The 14,978-nt window shown below is 33.8% G+C and overlaps 1 protein-coding gene across 3 annotated transcripts in view; it reads left to right on the forward strand.

The window, feature by feature from the left end:
• Positions 1–6,639, forward strand: part of LOC132759576 (battenin-like) — a 295,062-nt gene extending 288,423 nt beyond the window's left edge. For all 3 annotated transcript variants that reach the window (XM_060751386.1, XM_060751389.1, XM_060751388.1), the window contains one exon: positions 6,483–6,639. In XM_060751386.1, coding sequence (XP_060607369.1) covers positions 6,483–6,544 — 62 coding nt within the window. In that variant the 3' untranslated portion in view covers positions 6,545–6,639. The remainder of the gene's footprint in view (positions 1–6,482) is intronic.
• Positions 6,640–14,978: the final 8,339 nt, after the last annotated feature.

Here is a 14,978-nt window from a genome sequence, read left to right on the forward strand (position 1 = left end):
GTCAATAAGGTAGAAATGATAATTTCTAGGTCAAGTTCGAATTTGGATCACCTGGGGTCAAAAAGTAGGTCACACAGCCTAAATATTGGAAATTGGTCAGAATGGTTGTTATGGTGATTTCCCTTAAATGGAAATACCTTCCTTGTTTACAACACCTGAAAATTGGTCAGAAAGGTTGTTTTGTTGATTTCTATGTCAAGTTTAGATATGGGTCATCTGTGGCCAAAAACAAGGTCACACAGCTCAAATAAAATTGGATTGAGCCTTCATAATCAGGTGAGCGATAGAAGGGCCATCGTGGCCCTCTTGTTATTTTGACTTGTAGGTCAAAAACTTGCGCATATTACACTTGAATATTACACTTGTCCACTTGAATGATCTTTTTGCCCATTTATGACCATTGAATGAAAAGGGTGTTTATAAAGTGTGTGTCCTATTATACTGATGAAATTTCAATGAAACTTTACAGGATTGATTGGCAGGTCAAGTTCTTGTGCAAAATAAAACAATTTTTTCGCTTGAATGATTTTTTGCTTAGTTATTGCCCTTGAATAAATTTCACAGAGCTATACTCCTCAGAAACTACTTGTGCAATTTCATCAAACCTAGAAATCACCAAAACAATCTTTTGACCAATTTCCAACAGAAGCCTCTAGAATGATCAATACCATGTCTAGTAGTGCATCTGGTCAACTATTTTCGGTTTATTATGCTCCCCGAAAAATTTCGCGGGAGCATATAGTCGTCGGGTTGTCCGTCAGTCCGTCCGTCTGTACATCCCAATTCGTGTCCGGCCCATAACTTAGTTATTTGAAGTCGGATTTTAAAACTATTTCACAGAAATAATCACCATATTGAGACGACATGTCGCGAGCAACATTTGGGTCGCTACCTTGAAGGTCAAGGTCACAGCATGACCTTGCATCAAAATCGTGTCCGGTCCATAACTTCTATATTTGAAGTAGGATTTTAAAACTATTTCACAGAATTGATCACCATATTGAGATGACGTGTCGCGCGCAACATTTGGGTCGCTACCTTGAAGGACAAGGTCACAGCATGACCTTGCATCAAAATCGTGTCCGGTCCATAACTTCTTTATTTGAAGTCGGATTTTAAAACTATTTCACAGAAATGATCACCATATTGAGACAACGTGTCGCGCGCAACATTTGATTCGCTACTTTGAAGGTCAAGGTCACAGCATGACCTTGCATCAAAATCGTGTCCGGTCCATAACTTCTTTATTTGAAGTTGGATTTTAAAACTATTTCACAGAAATGATCACCATATTGAGACGATGTGTCGCGGCCAACATTTGGGTCGCTACCTTGAAGGTCAAGGTCACAGCATGATCTTGCAGCAAAATCCTGTCCAGCCCATAACTTCATTATTTGAAGTCAGATTTTAAAACTATTTCACAGAAATGATCACCATATTAAGACTTCGTGTCGCACGCAACATTTTGGTCGCTACTTTAAAGGTCAAGGTCACAGCATGACCTTGCAGCAAAATCATGTCCAGCCCATAACTTCGTTATTTGAAGTTGGATTTTAAAACTATTTCACAGAAATGATCACCATATTAAGACGTGTCGCGCCCAAATTTGGGTTGCTACTTTGAAGGTCAAGGTCACAGCATGACCTTGCAGCAAAATCTTGTCCGGCCCATAACTTTGTTATTTGAAGTCAGATTTTAAAAAATATTTTACAGAAATGATCACAATATTGAGATGATGTGTCGCGCGCAACATTTGGGTTGCTATCTTAAAGGTCAAGGTCACAGCATGACCTTGCAGCAAAATCGCGTTCGGCCAGTAACTTCGTTCCTTGAAGTCGGATTTAACAACTATTTCACAGGGATGATCACCATATTGAATCGAGGTGTCACATGCAACATTTGGGGTGCTACCTTGAAGGTCAAGGTCACAGCATGACCTTGCAGCAAAATCGTGTCTAGCCCATAACTTCCTTATTTGAAGTCTGATTTTACAACTATTTCACAGAAATGATCACCATATTGAGACAATGTGTCATGCACAACATTTGGGTTGTTTTTACACTTTGAACTTTGTCTGTGACATAACTCTGACACTACAAGAGGTATACCTTCCTGTGTCCAAAACCTATTCGGGGAGCATCACCCGGTTCAACCGGCTCTTGTTGATTTTTGTCAGAGTTTTGGCCCTTTCCTGATTTAATTTTGAAATTTGTCAGGACTACTTCTGTTACACAACTTATGCAATTTCAGTGAAACTTTACGGGATTGATCGATAGCTCAAATTCTTGTGCATATTACACAGGTTTTTAGGTTGAATGATTTTTTGCCAATGTATGACTATATCATGAGGTGGCATATGTCATCACTGATGGCCTTTGTCCTTATATGTATAAAGTAAAAGCTTAAAGATAGATAGATTTTCATTACAAACATAATAAAATCTTATGGTAAAATTATCCTCCAAAGCTTCAAACGCTAGAGATTAATAAATATTTGGCATGAAATATTACGAACTTCTACAGAGATTGTTGTTTATGGCGCTTAAGGGACATGAGTATTCTTTATAAACATGAAAAACAGAAACTAAAACATGTTTTCTGAAAAGGTGAAAGCTACAGCTTAGCTATTTAATTTGGGCTATGTGCACACTTTGAATAGTAAAATTGAACTTAAATAACAGCTGACCTAGATTTTGACAAATGACCTACTTTCTTCTCCTTTGATATACAGCTATGAAACCTGGACCATGTGCACAGTTTTTTTAGATGTAAAATTTAAATTTGGTGACCTAGATTATGATGATTGGCCTACTTTCTCGTCCTTTGATATACAGCTATGAAATTTGGACATTGTGCAGGGTCTACATGTAAAATTGAACTTTGGCATCAGCTTACCTAGATTTTGATGAAGTGACCTCCTTTTTAGCACACATGTCACAAAGTAATCGCAATTCATCTGGCGTCCGTCCGCCTTGTGTCCGTCAGTAAACTTTTACTTCACACAACATCGGCCCCTTGTTTATTAACCAGGTTTTCAATTTTGAAAATCCTGGTTTATTAGATTGGGGTATGGCGGGCGGATGGGCGGCTGGGCGGATGGGCGGGCGGGCGTCAAACGAAATTGTGTCCGCTCTGTAACTCTTCAACCCTTTGAAGAATTTTGATGAAACTTCAGACAAATGTTTACCACATCAAGATGACGTGCAGAACGCATGTTCCGCATGGCTGGCTCCAAGGTCAAGGTCACAGTGACATTAACATTGAAAATCCTGTCCGCTCTGTAACTCTTCAACCCTTTGAAGAATTTTGATGAAACTTCAGACAAATGTTTACCACATCAAGATGACGTGCAGAACGCATGTTCCGCATGGCTGGCTCCAAGGTCAAGGTCACAGTGACATTAACATTGAAAATCCTGTTTACATGATTTTAACTTGATTTGGCAGTCAAAGGTCATATCATCTTTGGAGGTAATTTTAAAAAAGAATATGATATATTATTTCATGTCTACTTTGTAACTTGTTTTTCATTATACAGAATTATCAATATAATTATAGTGAACAAATTCTTCTGTGCTGAACTCGTCCTACATTTCTCAACGGATTTTGTTCAAACTTTCACAGAAGCTTTGTCATCAAGCACCCTGGCACATATTGTCGGGGTTTTGTGATTGGATAGTTTTTGACCTAATTATGGCCCTTTGTTTTTTTCCTTATACATAATATTATAGTGAACACTTCTTCAGTGGCAATTCCTCCTACATTATTCATGTTTTACATTGCACATAGTTACATTGTTTGTTGCTTGTATTTGTATTTCAAATACAACATATTTATCTACAATGGTGATAATTGAAAACCTGGTTTCATGGCATTGCCATGTTTCTTGTTATTATTTGATTATTATTTAGAAAGTTGATAAAAATGAGTGAGTGAAATCTAAGAATACAAGTTGTTTTTTATGCCACCGCAGCATCTGCGATGCGGTGACATATAGCGATTCACCTGTGAGTGTGTTTGTTTGTGTGTATCTATGTGTTGTATTAATTATAAAGTGAACTTAAAAAATCTTCTTGTAAAAAGCCACTGGTCCAATTTCAACCAAACTTGGCAGGCATGATCCTTGAGTGAAGGGCTTCCAAAATTGTTCAAAGAATTTCATTCCTTGCAGAAATCTGGTTGACATGGCAAGCTAAAGGAATTATAAGAATAAATTTAAAAAATCTTTTTGTAAAGATCCACAAGGCCTATAGAGCATAGTTATTTTGCATAAGGCACTGTCTGGTAGATCTCTGTCAAATTTAGCCTCTAGTGTCAAAATTAGCCCCGCCTCGGGGTCATAGGTTTCCCTTATATGTATTTTGTAAAAACATAAAAAAAACCATCATCTCTAAATTGACAAAGGCTAGAGGTTAGATATTTTGCATGAAACATTGTGAAGTAACCTTTACCAAGTTTGTTCAAATTTTAGCCCTTCTGTTAAAATTGGCCCCGCCCAAGGGGTCATTGATTTTCTCTATGTACACATAGTAAAAAAAAATCTTCTTATCTGATTTTAGGTATAAGGCTTAGAGCTATGATATTTGGTTTATAATATCATCTATAGGTCCTTTACCAAAGTTGTTTAAATTTTGCCCCTAGTATTATAATTGCCCTGCCCCAGGGAAGATAGGTTTAGTAAAAACTTGAAAAATCTTCTTCTCTGAATTGACAAAGGCTAGTTGTTAGATATTTGCCATGAGATATTGCATAGTGAACCTCTACGAAGATTGTTCAAATTAAAGCAATGGGGTCGAAATTGGTCCCCCGGGGGCATAGAGCTTAGATATTTGCTATATAATATCATCTATAGGTCCTTTACCAAAGTTTTTCAAATTTTATTTTTGGGGTGCATTGATTTTCATTTTGTACACATAGTAAAAACAGAAACTAAAACAAATGTTTTCTGAATAGGGGAAAGCTACAGCTTAGATATTTGACATGAAACATTGTTTGGTGGACCTGTACCAATTAAGATTGTTTGAATTAAAACCTGGGTCAAAATTTTGCCGTGCCCAAGGGGACAGTGACCTACTTTCTTGTCCTTTGATATACAGCCATGAAATTTGGACCATGTGCACAGTTTTAGTTGTAAAATTAAACTTTGATATCAGGTGACTTAGATTTTGATGATGTGTCCTACTTTCTTGTCCTTTGATGTACAGCTATGAAATTTGAACCATGTGCACAGATTAACATGTAAATTGAACTTTGATATCTGCTGACCTAGATTTTGACAAAGTGTCTTACTGTGTTGTCCTTTGATGTACAATCATGAAATTTTGACCTTTACCACCAAATTCACTAGACTCAACTGCATTGATAGATCCCTACTCTGACCTTTTATTAGCTCAACTATTAGCAGAAAAATCGAGCTAATGCAGTCACCCATTTGTCGGCGTCGGCGTCCCTGTGGTTAAGTTTTTGTGTAAGCAAGTATCTCCATAACTACTGACGAGACTGAATTGGAACTTCACACACTTGTTCTCTGTGATTATCTAACATGATTGGCACAAGTCCCATAACTCTAAAGCAAAGTCCCATAACTCTGATTTGCTTTTTTTGCATAATTATGCCCCATTTTCGACTTAAAAATTCTTGGTTAAGTTTTTGCTTGTAAGCTGGTTTCTCCATAACTACTGAAGGGAATGGATTGAAACTTCACACTCTTGTTCTCTGTGATTATCTTACCTGATTGACACAAGTCCCATAACTCTGATTTGTTTTTTTGCATCATTATTCCCCTAATCGACTTAGAAATCCTTGGTTAAGTTTTGCATCCAGGCTGGTATCTCCATAACTACTGAAGGGTGTGTGCCTTTGTTTGGACAAATTTATGCATTCATGATAATAAAGCAGTGATTTACTAGATAACAAGCCTTTGTACTCTTTCAGACAATTTTATGTATTCATATAGGTAAGCATTATTATACTCAATGAAACACCCTTGTGATAGTCGAGTGTTACTGTCCTCCAACAGTTCTTGTTTGAATAACAATAGATTTAACCACAAACATTTACATGTGCTCTTTTGTTAGTGAAATTGTTATTGTATCCACTAATCTGATAATAAGAAGTAGAAAGACCAGGGATCTATACATTATGGCAATGTTCAATTGTAAAGAAACAAAAACAATCTGTTCCTACACTACTTACTATTGTTGCATTAATGCGGTGACATAGCATTTTTCACAAATGCAATCTTGTTTTCTGTCTGTAATCGACCAGGTTTTGGATTTACTTCACTACATTATACTTCCCTAGATTACATTATTCAATGAATCTTGTCTTTAATCACTTGGAATGTGAGTCGTTCAGCATTGAATAGTGTACAACCTTTCCTAGAAAGGATTTTAGAAGAATGATTTCAGTGTCTGACCCTCTTGTTTCTTAACTCATGTAAAGCGCTATAGATATTTAATTGTGATATTTTGTTATTTTTCAGGAATTATTGGTGGTACTGCATTAGAGACACTGTTATTTAGCACTGCGTTGAAATATGACTAATTTGGCAACACAACTTAAAGACAATTTGAAAGTGAAATAATGATATTGAATTGAAAAGATATTTTGCTCAAATAAGATATTTGAAAATACTATAATTGCTTTACAGTCTTTTTTTAAATAGAAAATAAACATCATTTGAGAAAACACAGAGAAGAAAAGTTACGTTTTAAACTCTACAGACTATAGGTAACACAGTATATTTAAAAAAAAGTTTGAAAAAAGGACCAAATTACCTTGACCAAAAATAGGTAATGCATTTTCTAAACATAATTTATCCATTTGATTATTAATTAAACATAGACATATTCATTAAGAATTTCTTTAATTGTAATTTTTGCAATAAAAGTATTTAACCTAAAGAAAAGCAAAGTATACCTTTAATTATGACAAGATTTTATTCTATTAACATTTTCAATTATTTTTATGCAGCATTGCTACATACAAGTATTCATACTTCTTGTGCAGATCAAACAAAAATTGCGTTTAACCCATTACTTCTGGAGCATTTTGTGCAAAATGGCAGTTTTCATTGAAAAGTCTCCCGGTACAAGTTCAAATTGCTATAAAACTATAAAAACTGCTTCAATACTAATCAAACTTGGCACAAATGTTGACTGGGCCATTGCCTTTGTAACAACATGCCTCGTGCCAACATGCAATATCGTGATATTTAGTATACAGTATAAACATATGGTCCCATACCATGGGATTCAATTTCAGGTCTGTCGCTCATCGACTTCCTGTTTACCGACTTAGTTAAATTCATAATAATGGTCAATGGTAGGAATTTTTCGTAGCAACTACTTATCACAGCCTCTTGATATTTGGTATACAGCCTTAACATGTAGTCACATAAACCATGGGATTGGATTTCAGGTATGTCGCTCATCCACTTCCTGTTTGCTGACTTAGTTAAATTGTCGACATGAATTGTAAATGGAAGGAAAAAACAGTTTTCTCAGCCACAACATGTCACAGCCTTTGGTATTATGAAATCATTAACATGTGGTCCCGAGTCCACTTCCTGTTTACTGACTTAGTTAAATGTTCGCCATATATGGTCAAAGGTAGGAAATTTGTAACATCACAGCCTCACGATGTTTGACTAAGGTATGTAAATGCAATCCGATCATTTTTGTCTTTGACCCATTTTTATTGAAGTACGTGCATTATTCAAATTTGTACTTTGTCTGCATTGTTGAAATTTCCATGATGTAAAAGCGCTACAGGGAAGTGTATTTTTAGCAACCATTACTTTAAAGAAAATAGAGGTACAATATGTAGTTGCTGTTGGCAACATTTGACACTAACCTTTAAATGACATTTTATAAACCTGGTGCTTTTAAAAGAAAAATACTTTTAAGAGCTTTTACTTAAGGTGAGCGATATTGGCCCTCTTGTTTACTTTATAGCCAAATGCTTCCTCAGAAGTTTTAAGAAATAGTGAGGAGATATTTGTAAACTAAATCATCTGCATTTTGCTGATTAAAATTGTCGCTATTTTCCAAAATGTCAAGTTTTTCATTTAATAACTATAAGATTTAGTCAAATTTCTGTAAAAAGCTTTCACGTTTCTTATTGTCTCACAATTTAATAGATGGTTCAGTATTATTAACATGTTCAACAATTTCATTTTGGTTAGTATTCAATGTTAAAACAATAGGATTATGTGCATCTGATAAAATGGGACAAAAAATTTTAACAGTAAGATCGAGTACATTTTTAAACAGATTTGAATTTCATACAAAATAATCGACAGTACTGGTACCTTTACAAGTAGTACTTCCGCCAGAAGTTCGACCATTTAATATATACATATTATTTAATTGTGAAATCAAAGTGCTGAAGGCACTGCAGTTGGGACGTACTTGAAGGATCAAAATTACCATTTTTTACTATTTCGGGGGCAGATAATTCAATGAGTGAAGGGTGTTGCCGGTTGATAAAAATAAAGTGCACAATTCAGTAAATGAACAATAGTTGATTCAATTATTCTATGACACACATGTTCAAATATAATATTTAGGTTACATGTACGTGTAGGTCCGTCACAAACCGTTATAGGCCCTTTTTGACAAGAGCAACAAGTCATTGCACTTCTCATTCTAATCGCTTTCACTGTATGAAGTTTCAATCAAATTCCTTCAATATTTTAATCCTCTCTCTGAACAGGTATCATGAAATAAGTAAGTAGTAAGTAAGTAAGTAAATTGTTTATTATCGTGACATGTGCATTAACATAATTACAAATATACATATCATGTAAGTAAACATAAAACTAGGCACCCGGCCCGATGGGCCTATATGTCACCATGGCAAATGATATTCATTATAACATGCCATAAAATATGAAATACATTTATAAAAGTTCTTAAGATGATATGGCGGTTTACTTCACAATTAGAATAAATAATTTGAACAGTCATATCTTAAAGTCCTCATGATTCATTAATACATAACAGATCTTCTAGAAAGGTAAGCTTTCACAATATATTTAGCTGTTTTTCTAGGATGAATATTTAGTAAAAAGGCAAGTTTATCATCAGATGACAAACTTGTATAAGCAGTTTGCAAAATTATATCACTGTACACATTTTGTCTTATTACATCATAAAGTTCGCAGCTTAGCAAAAAATGTTTCTCATCTTCAACAGTGTTTAAATTACAAAATTTACAAAGTCTAGTTTCAACAGGTTCACCTACATATCGTCCAGTCTCTACTCTTAACGGTAATATACCGCACCTGAATTGACTTAAAAGTGATCGTTCATATTTTCTAAGGTTAAGTTTCACGTACTCTTCACAACCAAATTCAGTTTTGTATAATCTGTATGTCCTTAATTTTGGTACTGTTTGAATATCACGTGACCATTTAAAACTGTAATAGTCCCGTATTTTATTATTTGCTTCGAAGAGGTTCACTACCTTCTATTGTTGAAAAGTTCAGTTATGCCTAAAGTGTTAAATATTTGTTTGACGTCACTTGACCAATTATTTCTACAGTTATTATAGTCATTGAAAAAGATACATTTAGTAAGTCTGTTGTCATCCATATTTAAAAGTCCATTCCAGTATCGTAGAATATAGCCCCATCTTCTGTAAAGACTGGGTATCCAGCCTGTGTCACCATAGGGCGCTAATACTGGTGTAAAACGATGCACACCTAAGAAATATCTGATTGCTATCTATTGTTTGGTATTGTTTTGCTCCCCAGACGGAAGCTCCATAGTCAAGTATTGGAATGACACAACAATTGAACAATTTTTCATACGAGCGGAAACAGAAGTCTTTTAGGTTGTGTATTTTATTAATTATGCTCCCTAATGCACGGCCAGCACCTTTTGATAACGACTCGCAGTTTAAAGTAAAGTCACTCTTGTCGTTGAAAATAACACCTAAATACTTATAGCGGTCAACAGTTTCTAATACATTAAGTCCGACTTTAAATTCGAAATTCGTGCGTTGAGCTCTACCCCTGCGGAAATGCATACATTTTGACTTTGATGTGTTTATAATTACTCTCCAACGTTTGCACCATTCATGTAAAGTGTTAAGCATAGTTTGTAACTTTTCTTCCGTGTCTGAAACTAGCACTATGTCATCAGCATACATGAGAATTGAAACTCTCACATCTCCCATTGTTATCCCAAGGTCAAGGTCGTTGACCTCGTTCACAATGTCGTTGGCAAAGACGGAAAATAAAGTTGGGGATAAATTACATCCCTGCTTCACGCCTGTTTGACAACTGAACCAATCTGTCAGCTTATTGTTTATCCTAATACATGAAACTGAATGCGCATAGATGCTTTTTATAGAAGAGTACACTTTTCCATTAATATGATTCAGAAGTAATTTGTATAAGAGCATCTCACGATCAATAAAGTCAAAACATTTCTCACAATACTATTTAAAGTAAAAATATGATCCTCGCATGACCTGAATCCGTTTTGTTCATCATTTAATATTTCATTGTCCTCTAGGTGTTTAGTTACTCGTTTGTTTAAGAAGGAACTATATAGTTTGCTGATACACGACAACAGGTGTACGGACATAATCCCCTTCGGACAAAATCCCCTTCATGTATTTTTGCATATCTGGACATAATCCCCTCCATGGGTGGACATAATCCCCTTCATGTGTGAAATTTTGAAGTGGACAAAATCCCCTTCATAAAATTGCTACCTAGGACAAAATCCCTCTCGGTGAAATTTTCGGTTTATTAAGTAGGTATGAGAGCTTAATGTATAAATAAGTAGAAAATATTTCAGCAGAAAAGCACATTCAATTAGCACATTTTAATCACATTAAAATTGCTTAAAATTGCTTTGTTAAAGCATTCATAACAATCAATTAAGTAGTGCAGTGATCTTGGTTTGATTAAATTATCACGTTTTCATCCATAGAAATTGTAACAATGGATAGTATATATCAATTAGAATTATCAAGTCAAAAAAGTCAAAAAACATTTAATTCTCTCATTCCATGTACAAACATGACATAATGGAGTAATAAACATGAATAAAGTATAATGAGGCTCAAATAGCAGTTAATTAACATACTAGCGAAAAATATAATTGAATTGTGCTTCCAGTTTTTAAGTACGTGGAGAGCCAAAACTGTTGTGTATATATATATTACTAAAACATATTAAATAATAAAGAAAGCTAGTATTACATTCAAAGGTATTGTTTCATTTTTCTCGTCACACGCACACACGCACGCACGCACACACACACACACACACACACATGTATACTTTCTATTTCAACAATGTGTAGTATTAAATTGACGATTTCTGCTCAATAGTCGTAACGACAATCAATATTTTTAGCGTAAATGAATATACTACAAAAATTTAAGTAAACATGCGAATCATTTTTAGGGTATAAATGGAGAAGTCTAATTTTTAACAATAACAAAAGGTATGGTATAGAGATGCGAATGGTAGATGGGGGTGATAACAAAAAAAGGCTTTGCACGTTGATGTTGTTGCATTTACTTCCCTTTAGTTAAAGTGTTAGATAATATTCAAGTTTTTAGTTATGCAGAGTGAATTTGAATATGATCTAGAAAAACTTTCTGATCGGCGGGAACTGGGGTCTCCGTCTACTCTATCGTGGACCTGAACTCAATCAGAGCACGACCTGGGGCATGGAAGCTCCAATAAGGTCTTCCTGCGATGAAACGCGCCCCAGGCCGTGCCAGGTGCACTCCTGTCCCTCGACTTCCCAATGGCGGTCGGGGGACAGGAGTACCCCCGACTTCACGGTGAGTCCTATACAAAGGTATCGGAGGCCACAGTTCCCACACAATCTTACAATATTTAATTGGCGAAAAGCTATATCATAGGCCCAAAGAGGAAAAAAATAGTTCTTTTGTATAATGTAGATAGAAATAACACATTTTCATATAGTGAAAAATAGCATTAGATATTGAGATACGAAAGTGGAGTTAATTAGTATTTCTAAACCTAGACAACTTCTTCTGACCTTTCCTTTAGAAAAATCAAAGATCTGTGGTCTAGTTGAAATGCGGAATACTATAAATGTGTGCCACTAGGTCTCCCAAAACGAAACAGAGACTTTGCAGCACTTTTGATATTCGAAGAAAAGAAAGTTATATTATAATTATTACATAGTGGTCAGTGCCTTAAATTCTACTTAGTATACACTTAACAAATTTACCTAATTTGAGACGTTCTTGTTTATTGTTAGTATTCATTAATTCAGATGTTTTGATTATATTTGGTCTTCTAAAATAATAAGGTTTTAAGAAGCGTTTACGCTCATTTTCAAAGATTTTGCATTCGAATAAGAAATGAAATTCGTCGCCTAATTTATTACATGACGTACATAGTCTATCATTTAATTGAATTCTTGCCCAGTTTCCGATTTCTATCGGAAGATGGTGGTTTCGAGTACGAAATCGTATCAATGAATATAGAATTGCTGACTTTGGCAAGGATAAAAATGATTCTCTTTCAAATTTGCATTTAAAAAGTTTATAGAAGCTAGCCTTAGAAGAGTTTTCTACATTAGCATACCATTCGTTAATAAACAGATCTTTTAATTTTTGTCGTACTGAAAGTTTTTAGCCATTTACTGTTTGGGAAATGATGGTTCGTCCATATATGTATCATTCCACATTTGATAAAAATGTCTTTAATATTATAAAACCAAGGATATTTTCTTTTCAATGATTCATTGCCCAATGTTTTAGCTATGTTAACTACATTTTTGTAAACTACTGAAGATAATTTATTTGGCAATGTATCTGGACTAACATTACATATTCTTGACCAAAATGCGATAGTTTTCTCTTCAATATCTATAGAGAGAGGTGTACAACCGGTTTCCCCATAAACCATATAGTTTGGGGTTGACTTTTTTAATTTTAAAATATACTTAAGAAATTTAAGTTGAACACGTTCAATTATATCATAATTTCCAAAACCCCATATTTCAGATCCGTATAAAAGAATTGGTTTGATTGTTTTATTGAACATGTCAATCTGTAAATCTATGGGTAAACTTAATCTATTTGAATTTTTAATTAGGCTATACATAGCGCGAGTTGCTTGTGTAGATAAATGTTTCTTACATTTAAAAAATGATCCGCTTCTACTAAAATATATTCCAAGGTACTTATATTCTTGCACTATTTCTAACTGTTGATTATTTAATGAAAAATGATATTGAGCTATTCTTCCTTTTGAGAAAATTAAATTTTTTGATTTTTCAATATTTACGGTTAGCTTCCAAGCATCACAATATTCTTCATATAAATCAAGAGAGTTTTGTAATTCATCTTCACTGTTAGTTAAAATAACAGTATCATTTGCATAAAGTAAGATAAATAATTTTTAAAAAGTCTGTATATCATCTGTATTTTCACTATCAGGTATAAGTATTCCATTTATATTAGTATTATTGTCAAAAAAATTGTGTAGATCATTTAGGTAAAGAGAAAACATCAAAGGCGAAAGGTTTTCGCCTTGTCTTACACCCATATTACATGGAAAGAAACTTAATACAGATGAATTTGATTTAACACGTCATTTACATATTATGATACATGTTTTTAATAAAATTGAAACATTTTGTATTCATATTATAATTAGATAATTTCTTTCAAACAGTATCAAAAGCTTGTTTAAGGGCGATAAAAGCGCAAAAATAATTTCTTTTTGTTATTATTATTATATTGAATTAAATGTTGAAGAATAAACATATTATCTTGAGTTGAAAAACCTTTTCGAAAACCAGCTTGAGAATTATGTAAAATATCATTTGATTCAACGTAATTTGTCAATCTGTTATTGATAATGCAAGTAAATAATTTACCAAAGCAACTGAGCAGAGTTATGGGCCTGTAATTTTCTGGTTTAGATTTGTCACCTTTATTTTTATAAAATTGGATTTATGAGTCCAATGGTCCATGATTCCGGGATTGTGCCATTGTCTAAGATCAAATTGAATAGTTTAAGGTAAACGTTTTTAAAAATATGATACGAGTATTTAATGTGTTCATTTACAATATTATCAATTCCACATGATTTGTTATTTTTTAGAGATTTGACTGCTTTTGATATTTCTTCTTCAGTTATTGGACAGTTGATAGTTTCATTTATTTCTGCATTTTGCGTTTGAATGTGAACCTCTGGTATTTGATCGCTTATATTGCTTGCAAAATTATTTTCTTTGAAATAAGAATACAATTCATTAATACCACACTCTATTTTTTCTTTGTTGTTACCTTTTAAAATTTTCCAATATTTTCTAGGATCAGAATGTTTTAATTTCCTTAATTTTTCTATATTTTTATTTTTAGCTTTATTATAAAAAAAGTTTCATGGTTTCTTTATACATTTTACTTTTTGTTTTAAGGTTTTCTTTATTAGTCTCTGATTTTCGCAATTTATAAAGGTATTTAGCCTTATGGAATTGTTTACGCGCAGTTCGACATTTATGCCCAAACCACGTCGATGAATCAGACGATTTTTCATTATTTATATTTTTATTTTTATTGTTGCGCATAGAACCAAAAGATGTTTTAGAGGATCGAAGAAATAAAGAAGCAATATCTGACATGATATTATCCACAGTTTCTTGGTTAAAATTGTCTTTAATTTCCTGATTATCTAACTTATCTGATAGTCTACATACTTCATTCAAATCTATATTAAGTACGAATTCATTTATTTTAGAGTTATCCCATAATCTTATGTCAGGAGTATCGTTAGAATCGGTTTCCGTACTTTTGGAAATTCCTATGTTTAGTGTTAAACTTAAAGGGTTATGAGCATCCGATAACAATGGACAGAAATCTAATACCTGCATGTTGTTTATGTATTTAAAAATATTTGAACTGCATAAAAAATAATCTACTGTGCTAGAGGACTTACAAGTTAACATTCCTGTTTCGTTTCCCTTTG

This window comes from Ruditapes philippinarum, unplaced genomic scaffold (assembly GCF_026571515.1).
Source record: "Ruditapes philippinarum isolate M1 unplaced genomic scaffold, ASM2657151v2 ctg301_1_1_1_1, whole genome shotgun sequence".
Lineage (NCBI taxonomy): Eukaryota > Metazoa > Mollusca > Bivalvia > Venerida > Veneridae > Ruditapes > Ruditapes philippinarum.